Source organism: Elephas maximus, chromosome 9 (assembly GCF_024166365.1).
Source record: "Elephas maximus indicus isolate mEleMax1 chromosome 9, mEleMax1 primary haplotype, whole genome shotgun sequence".
In the NCBI taxonomy this organism is placed as follows: Eukaryota; Metazoa; Chordata; class Mammalia; order Proboscidea; family Elephantidae; genus Elephas; species Elephas maximus.
The window spans coordinates 106,893,479-106,914,013 of record NC_064827.1 but is presented as its reverse complement, the minus strand read 5'-3'; the positions used below and the strand labels follow the sequence as shown (position 1 = coordinate 106,914,013).

At 44.5% G+C, this 20,535-nt stretch overlaps 1 protein-coding gene across 4 annotated transcripts in view; it reads left to right on the top strand.

Moving 5' to 3' along the window:
- The window catches only part of PTCH1 (patched 1), a 65,426-nt gene that overhangs the window by 8,890 nt on the left and 36,001 nt on the right, over positions 1 to 20,535 (top strand). For all 4 annotated transcript variants that reach the window (XM_049894855.1, XM_049894854.1, XM_049894853.1 and 1 more), the window contains exons 3-5: positions 14,866 to 15,055; positions 19,002 to 19,071; positions 19,181 to 19,272. In XM_049894855.1, the coding sequence (XP_049750812.1) occupies positions 14,866 to 15,055; positions 19,002 to 19,071; positions 19,181 to 19,272 (352 nt within the window). The remainder of the gene's footprint in view (positions 1 to 14,865; positions 15,056 to 19,001; positions 19,072 to 19,180; positions 19,273 to 20,535) is intronic.

The window sequence follows — 20,535 nt, the reverse complement described above, 5'->3', positions numbered from 1 at the left end:
CCCGATGCGTTTGTTTAGGTTATGCACCACAGCTGATGCCGAGATTAATGCTGGCTGGACAAGCTATGGGAGATTTGTCTGGTTTCCACAATGCCATGTTTATATTTTATTTGGATTTCTCCTTCAAAGCTGACCTCCCTGTGACCCCCTGGAGCTCTGTCCACTTGGGGCAGGCTGTGACTTGTCTGCCTTTGCCTTCTCATGTGAGTGGGGCCCGCGATCCAGCATTGAAGGGGCTGCTTACGCAGATACCTCCTGTTTCGTCCTTGTCTATGGTCGACCCAGATTTAGTTGCTGAAGGGTATTCTGTTCTTTTCTACTTAGGGGGATGTGTTTGATTTTTATGGGAGAAAGATGTGGCAGTCCGCTTCTGTGTAAAGACTTACAGCCTCACAGGCCCTATGGGGCAGTTCTAATCTGTCCTATAGGGTCGCTGTGAGTCGGAATCGACTCGACGGCAGTAGGTGTGGGTTTGGTTTGGTTTGGTTTTGATTTTTAAAAGGTCTTTTCCATGTTTAAAATAAGTGTGGAGATATTTTAAAATTATTTTAAAGGGGATCAGGTTTAATAAGGCCATTTTTGCATGAATAGAGTATTTTACTCTTAGCATGATTTTGACACTATTTTGGGCAAAAAAGGTGAGGAATTTCCAGCTGTGTAAGACATCCCTTAAAAATCGCCATACATGTATGATTCTGTGATTGTAATGCTATTTCCCTTGTCCCTCCCTGGCTCCCTGAACCTCTCTACTTCCTCCTTCCTCCAATCTCTACTTTTCCCTCTCTCAGTGCCCTTAACTCCTCTTCCTCTCCTTCTTCCCTTCTCTCCATCTCTCCCTCTTCCCTCCAGCCCTTCCTACCCCTAAACTGCCCAGACTCTTTCCATCCAAGTGGATCTCTGGAGTTACTAGCGTGAAATCTAAAATGGTAGTAAATCTGTTTAATCACAAACTGACAGGAGGGTATTAGAAAATTTATTATTTCCAGCCCACTGTGGGAGATGTTAGGTGCAGAGCTCCCATTTGCATCCCTGAGGTTCTTATCTCGCTTCAGGTTGGTCCCAAAGACCATACTCTTTGATGAGGTCTTGTCATCCAAAGAGATGCTTCCCCTGTTGAAGAATCATGGCAGTATTGTGGACTTCCAAGGTAACTGAAGACACCCAATCTACACTAAATCATCCAAGCGAGTGGGAAATAAGTCTTGGTCCCCTCTGCTTAATGAACATTTGGAATATGGAGGAATTGGGTCCAGTGGCACTTTTGAGGCGGCGAATGATGACATTCCAACCTAGGTACCCTCCTTCAGACTTTCTGTGGCTGGAAGTCCCACCAAAGCCAATGGAAATATGGATCTTGGATAGAGATCTGAAGAGCACAGATTTTGGCCAACTCTGTGGCCTTAGCTAGTGTAAGCACAGAGGAATTCTCAGCTGACATCCCAGAGAGCGGCAGACTTTGCTGGGGAAGGCATTTATGGCTGTTCAGAACGAGGAAAGCTCTTTGGGACCTTTCTCAGTGGGAAAAATTCCTTGACTACACAGATATAATCAGGGTCATCAAAATATAAACACTTTTATTACATGTTCTTTGCTTCCAAACTCTGGGCTTGGGTGCTTTATGGTAATACTTAGTAGATTTTATTTTCTCTTAAAGTAGATTTAGGGTGGATTTTTTTTTTTTTTTCTTTGTGATTTGTGTGTATATGTGTATGCAGTAATGGTAAATATGTATATAAGGACATTTACCATTTCAGCATCCTTCCCGTATATGGTTCAGTGACATGAATTTAGGTTCATCATGTTGTTCAACCATCACCCTTAAATATTCCCAGTTTTTTTTCCTTTACAGTACGATATCTCATTTTTTATACATGTATATTTTAACTGGGTTTGACAGAAATAATGAGCATTCCAAAACATTAGAATGTTGCCATTGAGAACCTCACTTGACTGGGAGTTTGGTGCACAGAAAAACACATGCTTTCCTTCATCCTTTCAAGACTCTGTTTTGTTGTATTTGGGGTTTGGTGCAAAGTTGGAAAACCAGCTGTCCTGTGTTAGGAAAGCTGTCTCATCAGTGGGCAGTCAAAGACCTCCTAACGAATGACAAGTTTGTTGTTGGAGGGATTTATAATGTAGAGGGAACACCTTATTTCTCATCCAGAAACCCAGGTGTGAGTTGGCCCAAGTAGTCCCCATGGCATGTGGGTTTCATAACGACACTGGACGTGAAGGTGAGGCCAGAGAGAAGCCATCCCCATGCCCCAACCCCAGCTTTATTTATTACGGTTAGGATCAGTGAAAAGAAACAGCAGACCTCCCCAATGGAGCAACTAAGATAGTTCTCAGTTATTGATGAAACATGTAGAAAGTAAGCAAAAGGAACTGGAAATGAGCTTTGTCAAATCAATGTGCATGATTTTTTCCCCCTTAAATCATTGCTTAAGGGCTTCTGGCCCCGAGCTCAGGAATCCTGCCCAAAAATGCCAGATGTATTACACAGTCAAGCATTGCAATGTCAACACTGCTGTGTGCCACGAAGCAGGGTGGTCCATTTAAAAAGAGCGAGAGATGGAGAGAGAAAGAGGAACCAGCTCTGCAGAGAACACAGTAGTGGTAGTGTCATTTCTGTTGTTGGCTGCACAGTCAAGATTTGGAAGCAGAAAACCCCAGATAAAATAATACTTTGGACTGCCAAAGAATAGCAGCTGAAATGGGGATGCCAAAGAGAGCAAGATGTGGCTTGGATAATGTTGCTTCATTGGGTCAGATAAGTTTAAAAATGTTGAGCTGAATGGGGTGGGGGCGGGCGGGTGGGGAGCGGCAGATAAGGAAGAAAGCTGTTATCCTCACCGGAGCGTTTTTTAAGTGAACTGTGAACGTCATCCATTTCATCTGCTGGCTGTTCCATTGAAAGGCAGTAGGAAGCAAGGCAAGGGGGCAGAGCTTTCTTCGTGACCTCCCATGCTCACCTTCTGTGCATAAACCTAAGGCTTACCAGAAAGCTGCAGTCGTGTTCTGTAGCACTGGAGGGTGGCCCAAGATAGGCTGCAAAATAAATGGCCTTGCAGTTTGCTCCTGGTTCGTAAGTGAGGAGGCCACTAATGAAGATCATTTGGAGGCGAGAAATACCTGGGCCTTGCAGTTGACAGAAGGTGCCCCACAGAGGTGTTTGTCTTACGGTGCAGTGGGTGATGAAAGGAAATTGGAACTCCTAGACATTATCTGTACTTCCAAATAATCTCATCCTACACTGCCCTTAAGGAAACCTGGTGGCGAGTGGTTAAGTGCTCAGCTGCTACTCCAAAGGTCAGCGAGTTCGAACCCACTAGCCAGTTCGAACCCACTAGCCAGCCGCTCCTCTGGAGAAGCTGTGGCAGTCTGCGTCCATAAAGATTAAACCCACTGCCGTCGAGTTGATTCCGACTCATAGCGACCCTACAGGACAGAGTAGAACTGCCCCATAGAGTTTCCAAGGAGCGCCTGGCGGATTCGAACTGCTGACTTCTTGGGTAGCAGCCATAGCACTTAACCACTACGCCACCAGGGTTTCCAATAAAGATTACAGCCTTGGAAATCCTATTGGGCAGTTCTGTCATGTCCTCTAGGGTCACTATGAGTTGGGATTGATTTGATGGCAGTGGGTGTGGGTTTTGTTTTTTTCTTTGTTTTTAAGCTGTTCTAACACTGTCCAAATTCAGGGTCTTAAAAATCAATATGAACATGTTTTGTGAATTAAGAGGAAATGGGGTTTCATTTGAGTTTAGGGAATTGTTAAAATACCAGCAAATAATACCATCCCAATTTAAGATATTTGTTGTATAGAGTGATCCAAGAAGATGGTTTTAAAAAAGGGAGCTGGTGAAAACAGGAACTTGGAGGTGAAGGGAAACATAGGCTTCTTGACTGCCTCTCTCCGCCCCCCCCCCACTTTTTTCCCCCCTTTTTTGAATTCTTCCCCTCCCCCATTCTCTGACTGCCTTTGCTCCATTGGGGGAAACCAGAAACCTCTTCACAGAATAAATGTAAACATCCCACAGGGTCTTTTTAAATTGGGGCTTTCTAAAAGGAAATAACAAAAGCATTTCCCCCAGCTGTCTGAGAAATTATTTCTTTCCTCTTACCTGATTCCCCCCCAACCCCAATGAAGTTCCTGCATTGTTGTCATAAGAAGTGTTAAAAAAAAAAAAAGAAGAAGAAGAAGAAAGAGTACATATGATACCATGGTTTTAGTCTGCCCTTGATCCAGAGAAAAAAGTTGCACATGTTTAATACCTTGCTTAATTGCAAACAAAGCTTGCAATTTGAGAGAATTGGGATTAGGGCTAAATATCTATTAACTGCTCTTTCTAGAGATTTGGGGAATAAGATGACCCTTCCCCCCCCCCTTTTTTTTTAAATAGGTTACAGTTTCACATGGCTCCAAAAAGAGCTCTCTCTCCCTTTTTGTTTCCCACACCAATTGATTTATCATTTTGCTTGCAAGCAGATCCAGAATGTTAGGGCAAGAACACACTCACTTTTTTCTCGTAACTTTTTTGTTGCGGACCGAAACCAGTTGACTTGAATAAATTTTTCTGAGGCCTGAATGTAGCCAGCAACGTGGAAAAATCTTGCCATTCAGGGCCGTCTGAATGTACATTTCAGCCACACAGTAAGCTGCATTGGTAAGCACTGGACTGCTAAATACAACCATTTTTCGCAGCAGCGAGTTAGACAGGTGATTAGCATAATTAGCACCGAGCAGCTATACATATGGTAATGCTGAGTGTGTAAATGCCAGCTGCGGTGTAAAATTTATGTCAGGGGTCGGCAGGGCTGTGCGAAAGTATTGTGTTCCAGCTGCAGGTCAGGGCCGCCAAAGCTTACCTCCTTTTTCTTGTTGGTGAATACGCCAAACAGAAGAGAAAGACAGAAATATAACAGATACGGCTTTGATGGAACAGCTCAGTTCTGTGCACGAGGGGCTGTTCTCTGACACACACACACACACACTTGCACACACACTTGCACACACAGGCAGAAATCCATTACTTTCCCTATAAATTGTGTCGACTTCATGCAGGGTCCAAGCAGGCTGCGGCCAGGATATGGGGGATTTGGGTAGGTGAATGGGCCACATGATTTCCTGGGAGGAAAATGTCAGCCCCTGGATTTTTAAAAGGAGTTAGAAGTTCTGCCTTTGTTTTTCATCCCCATCTTCTTACCCCCCAGGCTATTCTCCTGCCCACATTGTTTTTCTTCAAATTAATGGGGGGAAGAGAAACCCTGCTGGATGGGATAGGGTTTTGCCCTTAAAAGAATAGAAACTTCACCATCTTGGAGACGTTAGTTAGCGTTGAACAAAATAGGCAATTTCAGTAGCGTGGCTGTCTTCCCTCACTACCTGACTCCTTTTAAAAAAGGGCTAGAAGATTCTTTGTGGTTTTGTCTGTGGGTATAGATAGACTTTGCTCCAGCCCCTACTACCAGACCCACTAAATACTGCATGCATTAAAAAAATAATAATAATAATAACATGGACCTCAAGTTTTGAGAGGGCAGTCTTGAATAGCTCATGCCCTTTTAAATGCACGCTGAGGGAGTGGATTGCCGGAACGTGTTCATACAGTTTGCATTTGCAGGGGTGTTTTCTGAACCCCTCCCCCCCTTTTTGCTTGTCCGCTGTAAGGAGTGATGGTGTTGACAGAATATATAGTTCACACTACGCTGACCTCGTGATGAAACTTCCTCATAGCACCAGGGGGTCCTTATGAATCGGCCCCTAATCCAGCTAATCCTGATGGCAACAAAATCATGAAAGTGGTCCCCGGTGACGTGTGTCTCCCTGCACAGACGCAAGGGAAGGGGCAGTGCTGGAGATAAATCAGGCCAGCGTGGGGTTCCACCCGGCAGCCTGCGTGCCAAGGTGGGGATGCCCTTTGTCCTCTCTCCGATGTGTGCTCAGGCAGAGGCCAATCAGAAGAGGCCCAGGATAATGGTGAGGAGACTGTTGAGAGCTAAGAGGTGATGTCAGCCCCACTGAAGTTGGGAGAAGGGAACAGGGGTTAATGTTATGCAACAGCCTGAATGCTATCGGAGAGAGCCCACCATGCAAGTAATTGGGGTTTTTGTTGTTGTCGGGTTATTTTTTGTTTTTATTTTTTTAGTGTAGACTTTGTTGTTATTGTTGGGTGCCTTGAGTCAGTTCTGACAGACATTGCTGGCCTGATGGAGACTTTAGCAGGCCTCTGCCAAGAGCTTGATGAAAGCACGCAGCATTTGGTACCTGGGTTCTGGTGCCTGGTCGAGCCTTGGCTCCAGGTCAGCATGTTGCTTGCTTTCCCATCTGTTCAGAGTGAAGACCCTTTGCGTGTGTGCCCTCCTTCTGCAGAATGATGGGAGATAGGTGTGCACCTGCTTGCTTGTAGTGGGCTCACTTCATGAGGGCTCAGGTTAAGTCATGGTAGAAGCTGGGGCTGTTTGCAGCTTGCAGAGTATGTAGCTAGGGATGGCGGCCATTGCCACTCTGCAGGTGGCAGGAAGCTGGAGCATCCTTGGCTCTGGGGGCTGGGACTTCGCTAAGCCTGCCATAGGTGAGGTGGTCCACAGCTGTCTGCTGTCTGATGAAGAATGGGTCTCTGACAGATGTAGGGTTGCCTTGGGAGCTGGTGGGCCCCATAAGACAACCTGGGTGGGGGGCTCTGATGGGCAGCAGATCCGGTACAGGCAGAGTGTTGGCCTGACTGTGTCCAGCAGCCAACTCAGTGGAGAGCCATGCAGAGGGAGCTGGCAGTCCCAGCTGGCACAGCAAGCAGCTGGGATGGGTACCCTGCCGCAGGGCAGACATGGAATGGAGCAGCATGTGGGCTCAGGCTCCTGACCTCCAGCATCCCTCCTCTTGGCCTGTGCTGTGCATGGTGAGGGAAGTTGACTGGTCCTGCTCTCGTCAGAGGTTTGTGGTTTTCATCTCATTGGGCTCACTTCATGAAGGGAACTTCTCTTTGGGCAATCGTTTTTAGTACTTTCCCACACCAAGACTCAAGGGCACAATCTCCCAAGGAGAAAAACAGCCCAGAAGCTTCGGCAGCCCTTTGCTCATTACAGATAAGGGAGGTGGGTGGAGGGGTGACTAAAAACTCACAGCCCATGGGTTTTTCAGCCAGTTGGCCAAATCAATGAAGCTTCATTTTTTTTCTTCCCTCAGTTTAGAAAGTGCCTGGTGCCAATAATTTTGCATTTGCATCCTTTTAAAGATTTACACTTTTCTACCCTCACAATCACCAATCACAACACTGAAAGAAGGACCAGAAGCAACTAAAGGGGGGAGGAAATCTCTGTAGAAGTTGTTAGATAATTCATCAGATTAATCAAACACAAATGCCAAACTTGCATACACACAGACTCCTTTTTCCTAATTGGACTCTGAGTGGGTACTTTTCAGGCTGAAAGGGTCCCATTTGTTTGGACTGATTGACCTTTGGAGGCTTTGAGGGGAATTACTATCCTGTTTTACAGATGCCTGCCTGTTCCCAAGGCTCTGTACTGAGACCACTCATTCATTCATTCAGTCAGCAGACAGGGAATGGGCCCCTAGCATGGGGCAGCACTAAGTGCCGCAGATACAGAGGGGGTGGACAGGGATGGTACCCCCCCCCTTAGATAACTTGAAATGTATTGGGGGAAAAAAAAAAACTTTGGTTGGTCCCTCAAATCATCTTTCTGTGGCTTTCAGTAAGCTTTTGGGAAAGCTTTTTGCGTGGATGCCACAAACATTTAAGCTGTGTGCTGAAGGTTGAGCTAAAGAGTCATCCAGCAGGGAAGATCTCAGGGAGGCAGCCTCTGGTCCACAATGGATTGGAATGGATTAGAATAGTCCTGGCTCAGAGGTGCGGATGGACTCCTGGGTCTACTGGTTGCCCAACTGTGCCGGCCCTTCTTTGCTTTGGAAAACCACACTTGGCTGGACTTGGGAAGGGGAGGATCAACAGAGCTTGCTCAAGAAATTCTTTTTCAGGAGTGATGCTTTTTATCCTGCCTCTTTTAATGAATGGTTTAAGCCTCAGATTTCTAGAGGACAAGATAGTGGAACTTGTTGGCGAAGAGACTCAGGGCTACTTGTACTTGGTTAGTGCCTGCCTCTCTGGTCCCTGTCTCTGCTCCCTCTGAGAGACCCCTCTGGGCACAACAAGGAAATTGGAACCTGTCCGCTGCCACCATGGTGCCCTATTGAAAAGGCTGTACCTCCTTAGTGGCAGTGAGGCAATCTTGTCCCCCAATTGTTTGTCCTGTGTAATTATTTTATGCATTCCAAAAGCTCTAGACGTGAGCTTAATGTGGTCTGGTCTATGGAATTTGGTGTTCCTAGCCCACCTCCTAGAGGGTACCTCCTAGAGGGTACTGATGGTTTAGTGGTAAAATTCTAGCCTCTCATGCTGGAGACCTGGGTTCAATTCTCAGCCAAGGCACCTCATGGGCAGCCACCACTCATCTGAATCTGGAGGCTTGTGTGTTGCTATGATGCTGAAGAGGTTTCAGCAGAGCTTCTAGCTTAAGATGGAGTAGGAAGAAAGGCCTGGCAATCTACTTCTGAAAACCAGTCAGTAAAAAGCTTATTGATCACGATAAGGTCCGATTCCATTGTGCATGGAGTTGCCACGAGTCAGTGGCAAACTCAAAGGCAATGAACAATAATAAGCCCATTTACCAGTGCCATACATGACCCCTCGGCTGGCGCTCAGATGCCACAAGGCCAGCAGGGCAGATGGAAAGAGTGCTGAACTTGGGGTTAAAGGGTCACTTCTGCCAGTTATTAGCCAGGTAAATTTGGGCAAGTCACCCAAACTCTGCAACAGCTTTTCCTCCTCTGTAAAATAAGGGCAGTGATAGCACACCATGCAAATGAATGAATAAATGAACGGACATCTGCTCAGCTTCTGGTTAAGGTTTGGGAATTTTCACATATGTTGTCAGTTAATCCTCATCCCATCCTATGACATTAGTAGTAGGTTGTTATTCTCATTTTACAGAGAAATCTCCTGAGGAGCAGTGAAGGTACTTGTACTAAATTCTCCCTGCTACATGAAGCAGTGCTGGGACATGAGACCCAGGTCTTCTGATCCCCACACAAATGCAGAAGGTTATTTTGTGTCCCAGGATCCTGTCATAACATTTATCCTGAGTCTGGTTCAAAGGGGTTGGTGTAACTTTATTAAGTTGTTGGATTCATGGGATGAAGAGGAAGAATATAAGAGGGACTTAGGATACGATGGAGATGGCATAGTTTTGCATTGAGCTTGTTTTTAATTCAGAGCCTTACCAAGTAGCTTTCACATTTATAGGGCTTTTGCTGTTGTTTTGTCACGTAAACCAAAAACCAAACCTGTTGCTGTCAAGTCGATCCGATTCATAGTGACCCTAGAGGACAGAGTAGAACTGCCCCATAGGGTTTCTAAGGAGCAGCTGGTGGATTCGAACTTTCATCCTTTTGGTTAGCAGCCAAGCTCTTAACCACTGCACCACCAGGGCTCCATTTTGTCACATAGTTTTAAATTATACGAGTTTGTTGCAGAAAAATTAGGAAATAGAGATAAACGCAAAAAAGGGACACAGGTAAATATTATCCAAAAAACCATCGCACAACAATAGCAGCTGTTAACATGGTGGCCTGTGTCTAGGTCTGTGTAACCAAAATTGGATATTGGTTATTTTTCTCTGCAGTATTTCATGAGATTAATTTTTAAGTATATAAGAAGGGCACTGACCTTCAAAATGAAAAAAAAGGGAAGGGAAGGGAAAGGAGAAAACCATTCCCCTCCCCCCCGCCCCCGCCAAGTTCAGTGCTTCGACACGGGTTCTTTGGGACTTCCTGAGAGCAGAGCTTCACACCAGATGATGTGGGAGATGGCAAGGTAGTGAACAGCTTTGGGCTGTCATTCAGCTGTGATTTAGGATAGGCGTTCGCTAGGGCAGCAAAAGACAGGCGAGTGTATAAGCTCCTCTGTCCAGAGGGATGCCTGTTTCTGGTAGCTTGCTCCAGAGCTCCCTGAGTGAATACTGATGTAAGACCATATGAATGTTGTGCAGTTTATGACACAAGTATACCCGAGAAGGAGCTAAGTCGACCAGTGCAAGCAAGGGAGTGACATCATCCTGGCCTCACCAGGCTCCAGCCACAATTGCCTCCTTTCTTGCAACAAGCCAGACCTGAGGCTTTGCACGTGCTGGTTCCTCTGCCCAAGACACTATTCCTCCAACTCTCCACTTAGCTGGTACCTTCTTATTTGCAAAATCATCTTAAATGTTTAGGCCTTCCCTGGTTACCCTGTTTGAAGTAGGCTTCCTCTTTCCCTACCCCAATAAATCACACCACCCTTCATTCTTTCATGGCCCTTGTCATGCCGTGAAATTATCTTATTTGGCTTGCTTGCCCGTTGCCTGTTCTCTTCACGAGGCCCTTTGAGCAGGAACACGCCAATCTCACCCACCGCAGCATCCTCATTGCTTAACACATAGTACCAGTTGATGTAGAGTTGGCTCGGCTTGTGGCGATGCCCTGTGTGTCAGGGTAGAACTGTGCTCCACAGGGTTTTCAGTGGCTCATTTTTCAGAAGTAGCTCACCAGGATTTTCTTCTGAGGAGTCTCTGGGTGGGCTCAAACGGCCAACCTTTTGGTTAGCATCCAAGCTCCTTAAGTGTTTGCACTACCCAGGGACTCCAGCACATAGTAGGCACCACAAATATTTGCTCGATGACAGAATCATGGTAAGACTGTGTGTGTCAGATAAGATGGATGCTGGATGCCAACTCAACTTTTAAAAAATGCTATTGAGTAGCTTTGCAAAGACAGGTTCACAACTTGATAAAATATAAGATGATATGTTCAGTGAAATAATAGCCATATAATATATAAGAATCAGTTGACTTTAACCGTGCTGAAATGCAGGATATAGCATGGGGGTTGAAGAAACTTGAAAAGAATTCAGTCTTTCAACTCTAGTTGCTCAGTCTACTTATGGTGGTCTTGTCTTGGTTGAAACCAATTGTCACAGAAGCAAAATATTCTTATTTTTCACTGGAGCAAGCGATAGAAGAGGAAGAAGTTTTCGATTCCAGAGACATGACAAATATGCACCTTTATAAAAATATATGTGTGTTTATTCAAATATATATGATTAAACAAAAAAAACCAAAAACCATACCTGCTGGCCGTCAAGCCAATTTCAACTCATAGTGACCTTACGGGACAGAGTGGAACTGACTGCCCCATAGGGTTTCCAAGGAGCAACTGGTGGATTCAAAATGCCAGCCATTTGGTTAGCAGTGGAGCTCTTAACCACTGCGCCACCAGGGCTTTAAAAGGTTACATTATGGAGGCCCTCATAGGCCTGAAGGGGGTAGAATCCTGATGAGCTGAGGCTGCCTGTCTGCACCAGGGCGGCTCCTCACCTGGACAACACCTGAGTCACCTTGCAAAGGGGGAGACAGGGGTTTCTCTAGTCCTGCTTATTTGTTTTTAATCTTATGGTTTTAATTCACCTGGATTGTTAAGCTTCAACAAAGGTAAAAGAAACTGCTATGCCAATGCCTGGGAGCCTCTGGATGGTACAACTGACTATATTCAGCTGCTAACTGGAAAGTTGGCGGTTCGAAGCACCCAGAGGCTCCTCGGAAGACAGGCCTGGTGATCTACTTCTGAAAAATCAGCCATTGAAAGCCCCATGGAGCGCAGCGCTGCTTGGACACCCATGGGGTAGCCAAGAGCCAGAGTCAACGGGATGACGACTGGTTTTTGCTTTGTTCGCTTGTTTGTTTTTATGCCCAGGCTTGAGGAGGCGGTTTGGAAATATAGATGATTTATAGATCTGGTGCCTGAGTTGTGACATAGCCAGAAAAAAGGAAGGTGCTGAGCAAAGGCTGTTCGAGCCCCTTGGTATGCAGCTCTGCAGCTTTTCCAATGTGACCTCTGGACGTAGTAATTGGCTTTTTAGCCTCAAACTGCTTGTCCATCTCTAGAGGAGGGGGATTGAGTTTACTTCTGTTCACTAGTTCCTTGGCTGAAAATCAGCAAGGTATAGTGCCGTGATTCCTGTGGAGGGGCAAGGCCCTGTCTGCAGGCAGCTTCAGGACCGAGAGCCTCTACTGCAGGTTGTTTTCTAATGTTTTCCTATGGTCATTCTTTCCTTAACTTCAAATTGATTGGCAGACCTGGACTCATGGCACCCCCATATATGTCAGAGTCGAACTGTACTCCATAGGGTTTTCTGCAATGGCAGATTTTTTTTTGAAAGTAGACTACCAGGCCTTTCTTCCTTGGCACCTGTATGTGGACTCAAACCATCAATCCTTCAGTTAGCAACGACTACATTAACTGCACCACCCAGAGGCCCCCTCCCACACACCACACTAAACATCTTCTCACAGCCTTCCTCTGAGCCTATGCGTGTCCGCTCGGACCTGCGCAGATGACTCGCCAGCCAGGCCGTGAATCTGGCAAGTTTTCCTAATGAGGGCACTAGTTGCTTTTTAGCCTGCCCCTTGTTTATAAAATATGCCAAGAGGGCTAAACAACCCGCTGTTCCCAGTACTTATTTACTTGCCCAAACCAAATGTTTATGTCCTTGAATACTAAACTTGAAGAGAAAGGATTCCCCTTCGTGGGAAAGCTAAGATCACTGACGGTTCTTTCTAAACTATAGCTGGAGGCCGGCTTCTCCGTAAACAGTGACTTGAGGGAACCAGTTACACTCACTTCCTTTGCCCTGGAGTGTTTGTGTTGTGTGTTTGGGGTGAGGGGTGTGTGTGTCTGTGCATGTGTGTGGTCTGTGAGTGTGTATATGGGTGTGTGTGTGTGAGTGTTTGTGGTGGAGAAAGGTGTGCTTCTAGGATCCTCTTTGTCTTGCTGCTCCTTCCCTCATGGACTCTTACACAGCCCCTTGCTCTGGAACAGTCTTGGATAGGAGGACTCTCTGAAGGTGTCAGCATCTCCCTCCCATCCAACACACATCACACCACCCTAGAGAAAAATGCCACTCCCTTGCTGCAGTCAGCCCCAGCCAGGTGCAGCTTTCCGAGCTAGGTTTGGTCCAAAGCCATAATTGAAATACAGCCTTGATCCTGAGGATTTCACAAGAAGAAAAGCTAGGAGGGAAGCACTTTGCAGCAGCAGTGTCGGAAGTTTGCTGGTGTGCTCGCCTGTGCCTAATTGTGTTGGCTTTGAGCATGCCTGGCTTTGGCCCACCAGGGTGGAGCCTGTGTGGTTCTGGGACTGCAGTTCTCGGCCTGAGCTGCGTGCTTGGAATCACCTAGGGAGCTTCTGGGATGGCTCAGAACCTGGCATCTGTGTTTTCTGGGTGCTTCCAGGTGCGTCTGATAGAACCAGGTTCTGGGGCTATGCATGATGGCGGGGATGATATGTGGCTCATACGTTTCGTTCCTCTTCACTGGGGCTTCCCCACGTGGATCTGACTTGAATCTTATTATTTATCTTCTCCTGGCAAGTTTTGCACTGAACACACATTTGCCAACTTTCCTTGTTTCTTTTTGGACGGAGGAGAAACATTTCTGTTACCTTTGCCAGATTATTTAGGAGAGGAGTGTAAATTGAAGCCATTGATCTTGAAATGTGCTGCAGGAGCAGATTGTTTATACAAGTGAAAGAAATTGTAACAGGGGTATTTGGTCTGGTCTGCAAGGAAAAGGTGTCTCAAGTTTTCCCTCCTTCTTTATCCATATGGTATATCCGTTATAATGCGGACAAAGCGCGTGTCTATTAGGTTTGTGTATGTGACTGGTGGGCAGGCATTAATGGGTTTAGTGAGTATTTTTTCTCTCCTACAGTTATTAACATCTTGCATCCATATGGTTCATTTGTTACCATTGATGAAGCAATATTGATACATCGTTATCAACCAAAGCCCACAGTTTACGTAGGGTTCACTCTTTGTGTTGTCCAGTCCTATGGGTTTTGACACATTTATAATGTAACATATCCACCTTTGTAATACCATTTTTTTTTTTTTTTAGTTTCACTCTGTGCTCCACCCTTTCTTTCCCCATGCCCCTTCTCTGGTACCCACTCATCTTTGTACTGTCCCTATGTTGCTGTTGCCACTCACTGTCAAGTCAATTCCTGCTAATAGTGACCCTATGGGGTGAAATCTTTCCTGCTAATAGTGCCCTATGGGGTGAAATCTTTACTATGGGAGCAGATCGCCAGGTCTTTTCTCCTGCTGGTGGGTTTTGAACCACCGACCTCTTGGTTTGCAGCTGAGTGCTTAACTGTTGCGGCACCAGGGCTCCTTACCGTCCTCATAAAAAAGCCTTAACCCATTGCCTTCAAGTCAGTTCCAACTCATAGCAACCCTATGAGACAGGGTAGAACTGCTCCATAGGGTTCCCAAGGAGTGGCTGGTGGATTTGAACTGCCGGCCTCTTGGTTAGCAGCCGAGCTCTTAACTGCTGCACCACCACTACTGTCCCTATAGGTGTACCTTTTCCAGAATGTCATAGGGTTGGAATCATACAGTATGTAGCTTTTTTTGGACTGGCTTCTTTGACTTAACAATATGCATTTAAGGTTCCTCCATGTCTTCTCACAGCTTAATAGTTCATTTCTTTTTATCATTGAGTAGTACTCCATTATATGGTTGTACCACAGTATACCTATTGAAGGACACCTTGATTGCTTCTGGTGAGTATTTTTCATGTGTGTATTATTAGTCACGCTGGCATTGCCAACGATAATACAGTGAATGTTGCTTCACCCACCATCATTTTCACAAACAGGATTCATTCCTTGTGCATCACAAAGCTGTTAGTGAGATAAAAGACCGTGAATTTGCCATGGTTTTACCCTTCTAATGGAAACCTGTATATATTTGTCAGTTGGTGGACGAGTAAGTCGTGAATTAAATTATACTCGTCAGAAGATTGGAGAAGAGGCCATGTTTAATCCTCAACTCATGATACAGACCCCGAAAGAAGAAGGTGCTAATGTCTTGACCACAGAAGCCCTCCGACAACACCTGGACTCAGCCCTCCAGGCCAGCCGAGTCCATGTATATATGTACAACAGGTAAGTTGGGCAGGTGTGGGCCCCTTTACTAGATAAGGGTGTCCTGGAGATACACCTGGAGTATCACTTCAGATAGTTTTCTAATGCAATTATATCCTTCTTCCCATCTTGGTTCTTTTTTTTTTTTTGGAGGATTGACAACAGAGCAAGTACATGATGTTATAGTATATTTTCAATAAATGTTTTGGCACTTATGCTCGAGTGAGCATGACCCTTCAAGCAGCCACTTGGGAACTCTACACCCATTCTAAAGACACTTCCATTGTTTAAGATATGTTTGCAGCAGTTGCATTTTGAATTGCCTTTAGTCCATTTGGAAACCCTGGTAGTGTCGTGGTTAAGTGCCATGGCTGCTAACCAAGAGATCGGCAGTTCAAATCCTCCAGGTGCTCTTTGGAAATTCTGTGGGGCAGTTCTACTCTGTCCTATAGGGTCACTATGAGTTGGAATCGGGTTGGTTTAGTCAATTCATAGACATAACCAAAAAAAGAAAGGGAGGTCGGGGAAGGAGGGAGGGAGGAGAAAAATAAGGCTCGTTGCTTTGTCTTCACTTCAAATATTGGCAGTTGTACATCCACAAGGAGCTCGGCTGCTAACCAAAAAGTCGGCAGTTTGAATCCACCAGCCGCTCCTTGGAAACCCTATGGGGAAGTTCTACTCTATCCTATTGAAAAAAAAAAAAACCCGCTGCCGTCTAGTGACTCTATCCTATAGGATCACTATAGTTGGAATCAACTCAACAGCGGTGGGTTTTTTTTTTTGTTTTTTTTTGTTTTTTTTTGTTTTTTGATGTACCACAAAGCAAAAGGGGGATCGAGCCAGTATGAATTCATGCTGACAGATATGTTGAATAAGTGGATACACACATACATCAACACATACACACCACACACGTACCTTTAAAAAATATCACCCTCTAACTATAGGTAGTGTCAGAGTGCTGTGGGCATAGTAAAAGCATAGGAAGAGCTCTAGACCAAAACCAACAGTCCTTTTCTTGTCTGTCTAAACTCTAAGGTACTTCAGGGCAAGGATCCCATCTCATTCGTTGTCACACCCTGACATTTTTAACAGTAGACATTTTGTTGACTGGCAGACTGACTGCCTGGATTGATTCATTTAAGCTGGTTTAAACTGTTGAGATTGCTATCACCAAGCCCCATCTGTAGGGGACCGCTAAGTCAGCACTTACCTAACCCGATCCCACTCCCTGCGGTTTCAAACTCCTCTTAACTGAGTTGTTGACAGTATGATTTTTTTTTTTACCTGGGAGAGGTGAGGAGGGGCAGCATAGACATCCTCAGTGGCCAGAGGACAACAAGCGGTGAGAGTACAAGTAAGATTTATGCTTGTTTCTGCGCTTGCCTCCAATTCCCCATGGATATGACTAGATTGACCCTAAGACCCATTCTAGCCTGAGGTGTGCGATCCCAGGGGCCTGGCATCACCTGGATGGGTCACTGTAAACTTGGTTTATGGCCGTGTGGTTCCAGGAGAAGATCAGATCTAGGTAGGAAGAGGCTTTGGAAAATGTCAAGAGGTAGTTTCGTGCCAGTGTTAGGCCATCTTGGCTGAAGGGCACATCCTAACTCTTAATAGCATGACCCCTCCAGCCTCTAAGGAGTATTATAAGGGAAGCAACTACCAAGGGCAGCTTCACAAAATTTGCAATAGAGGACCTGTGAAGAGGCTAGAAATGGGTGTCCCAAGGCCATTGTAAGCACCCCTACATGTTTTTAATATAGTTCATTGGACCCTGTTTGAGGAGGCTTGTCATGTGGGAGTCCCTGGGTGGTGCAGATAGTTAATGTGCTCTGCTGCTAGCCAAAAGATTGGCAGTTCAGGTTTACCCAAAGGTGCCTTGGAAGAAAGTCCTGGCTATCTCCCCCCCCCCAAAAAAAAAGGCCATTGAAAACTCTATGGAGCAGTTCTACTCTGACACACATGGGGTCGCCATGAGTTAGAGTCAACTCGAAGGCAACTGATTGGTCACTTACACACCTAAAGATTGCTGATGGCAGATGTGATGGGTTTACACAATAAAACTACATTCTTCTTAAGCTGAGAAGGAAGCAGAAAATTTTATGCATTGGAATGAACTCTAAAAAACACCTAGTTCGACCCATTCCATTTCTTTAGGTGAGAAAGCTGGCAATTACATTGATTCGAGCGTTTCCCCAAGTGCATGCTGTTGTTAAATGATAGAGCCAGGTTTACAACCTGTTCTTGTGGCTCCAAGCCCTGTGGTTTTTCTAATGCACAATCATGTCCTCTCAAGAAAGCCTAAGTAAGCATTAATTGATCGAGTGGTATTTATTGAGAACCTACTCAAATCTATCCATGTATGTATATGTTTATACATACAATTGGGTGGTTTATAAGAACAGAAATTTATTGTCTCACAGTTTTAGAGGCTGGGAGTCTGAAATCAGGGTATTGGCTGTGTTGATTCCTTCTGAAGGCTTTGAGGGAGAATCTAAATCTATTCATGCCTCATCCCTAGTTTCCGGTGACAGCTGGTGATCCTTGGCTTACAGATCACTCCAGCCTCTGCCTATATCTTCACATGGCCATCAGTACCCAGTGTTGATGCTATGTAGAATTAAAACATAAACATATATGTAGATGGGTAAATTGATGGGGGATGGATGGACGGATGGACGGACGGATAGATGGATAACTTGGTCTCTGCCTTCAAAGAGCTGACAGTCTAGTTAGGCATAGGAAAGACATCAATACGGGTAGGCACGTGCAAAGCCACACACAAGCAGTCCCCACTGCATGAGCTCCAGTCTCCAAGCAGGAGAGCCCACCAGCCAATGTCTACAGTTCAAGAAAAAGGGGTGATTTTCAGCAGCACTGGCCAGAGAAAGCTTAGCAAGAAGGTGGTGTTTCAGTAGGACTCTGAGGGATGGATGGACGGGAAGGTTCTGAGAAGAGGGACAGGGGAGAGGACAAAGTCTGGATAGCTCCTTTGGTTGAAAACAGACTTCCCTTAGGAGACCAATAAAATAGAGCAGTTTGGAGGGAGTTTTTTTTTCCCCCTCTTGTATTCACCCCATTTCCCATTCTCTCTCTCACCTTTCAAATCTCTCTTTTTTTCAAGTTAGGTTTATCTCCCTAATACACTGAGAAAGGCAAGGGTGTAGTGTGCTCTTCTAGAGATAACAGAACTCTGAGTTAATTGTTGATCAGTATATTTAATGTGGCAGTCTGCTTCCATAAAGATTTATAGCCTTGGAAACCCTATGGGCCAATTCTCCTCTATCCTGTAGGATTGCTGTGAGTCAGAATTGACTCGACGGCAGTGGGTTGTTCTTTGTTTTTGTATATTTAATATCATTTTTATAGGACAAGGAATAGAGTAATTCTCTAATCTCATTATAATGTGGGAATTTGGTCTACCTGGCAAGTGTCCTTTACAGCATTTGTGGTTAAGAGCCAGAAAGTTCATTTTGAACACTACCTGTTATATATAATAAGGACTTTATCCCGAGAGCTGCCATTAAAAAAGTCAGTAATGTTTTCCCGCCTAAATATATGTTTATACATTAAAACCTCACTAATTGAGTCCTCACTTATTTTGAATTTGTGATAATTCAACTGGGCTGCCCTGAAGTCTCTTAATGTATGTAGAAAAGCAAATTAATGGTGTAAACAAGATTATTGGAGGAACAACTTAAGAAAACAAGACTTTTCAAGTACTTTGGTAGCATTCATTTACATAAACACCCCACATGTTAATTACAATCAAGAATTATCTATTCATTAAAGCAAGCTTGCTGGGTCTCTACTTGGCAAAAGCTGTGCTCGTTTGGACAGATGGTTAAAAGTGATAGAAATTGCGGTTTTTTTCTCCATACACTAGCCTTCTGATTTTGCAGCTGATTTCCTTAGTTTATTTACTACCATGAGAAATTTTTTCTCTCTGCTTTTCTTTTTCTAGACAGTGGAAATTGGAACATTTGTGCTATAAATCAGGAGAGCTTATCACAGAAACAGGTTACATGGATCAGGTATATTTTCTTTTTGTTTACAAACATTTCTTTAAAAAATTCTCAAACCACCCACCTCCAGTGTTCTGTGTTAGCCTAATGCATGGCGTGTTTTTCTTACCTTTGACAGATAATAGAGTATCTTTACCCTTGTTTAATTATTACACCTTTGGACTGCTTCTGGGAAGGGGCAAAATTACAATCCGGGACAGCTTATCTCCTGTAAGTGTATGATCTGGTTTTCCAGAACAGAATGCTTTGGGTGTTGTTTGATCATTGTTTAATCCTTTCAGTTTTGAACAAGAAATAAAAACATTGAAATTCCATGTGCATTTTTTTGGGGTGAATAGTGGGGGGGGGAGGGTACTGAGGCAGAATGTTTTTCCTCTTTTCAAAAAAAAAAAAAAGTTCTGTAGGCATCATTAAATTTCATTCACTTTTACCAACCTATTTATATGCAAATAAATGCAAATTATCAAGGAGCATGTGGGATTTTTAACTCTTTAAAATGTTTGCAGTTTTGCAGACCGGTCATTTCTGTAGGGTTAGCTTTTTGTTTTTTGAAGGAAAGAATTTATCAGACGTAGATAATCGGAATTAAATATTTCAAGTTAAAGTTCAAGATCTTCCTGCGAAGTAAAATGCTAACCTTTCCATGGATCACATTAATGACACCGAAGGGGGAAATCTGCTGTCTCTGAAGGCAGTGGTTGGGGATGCTTCACAGCGGAGCAGTTGGATATTATATATGCTGCACCTTTAAAAGAGTAATTGTTAATCAGTGTAGACGTGTTCAGTTAATTATGCAAGAGTTGGTGCTTGGGTTATTGTTTCTGTCCTGGCTTACGCATATCTGCAAAAGCAATTTGCAGTGGCCATGCCCTGGCCTTCAGTGTACAGTTTTAGATGGGAAATAAGGGGTTTTGTGTTTTCTGGTTGGGAGATTCTGAATAATGACTTCAGCCTGGTTAAGCAGCTACAGTGTGGTTTGAACCACATAACAGGCAGCCAAAAGCCTTTCTGGTCTGTCAACAGCACAGATTCAAAAGTGAGTGTGGGGGGAAGTGGCCTTGATGGTGGTGATGGCAGAAGCAGCGGGGGGCTTGCCTGCGTGATTGCCAGGCTGTCAGAGGAGCTCATAAGTATGGGATTATTAAAGGTAATAGAGATCAAATATTTTGATGGATGACATTTACAAAGCATCTATTAGGCCGGCAAGTGCTAATTTGACACTGTGAGTCCCTCTTTTTTTTTTTTTTTTTTTTCCATTTTGGATCTCAGTCTTCTGCTTAGACACACCCATTGGCTAATTTTGTTTTTGAATATTGAATACAATTAATACCATAATTAGTAATAAGTAAATAAATAGATGCAAGCAAAGATTCTTTAATTCCCTCATTCATTTATAAGCTCTCTGCCATCTTCATTCAAGAGTATTTCCTAGTGTTAGGCTTGCAGACAGATGTGTCTGGAAAGCAGCATTTA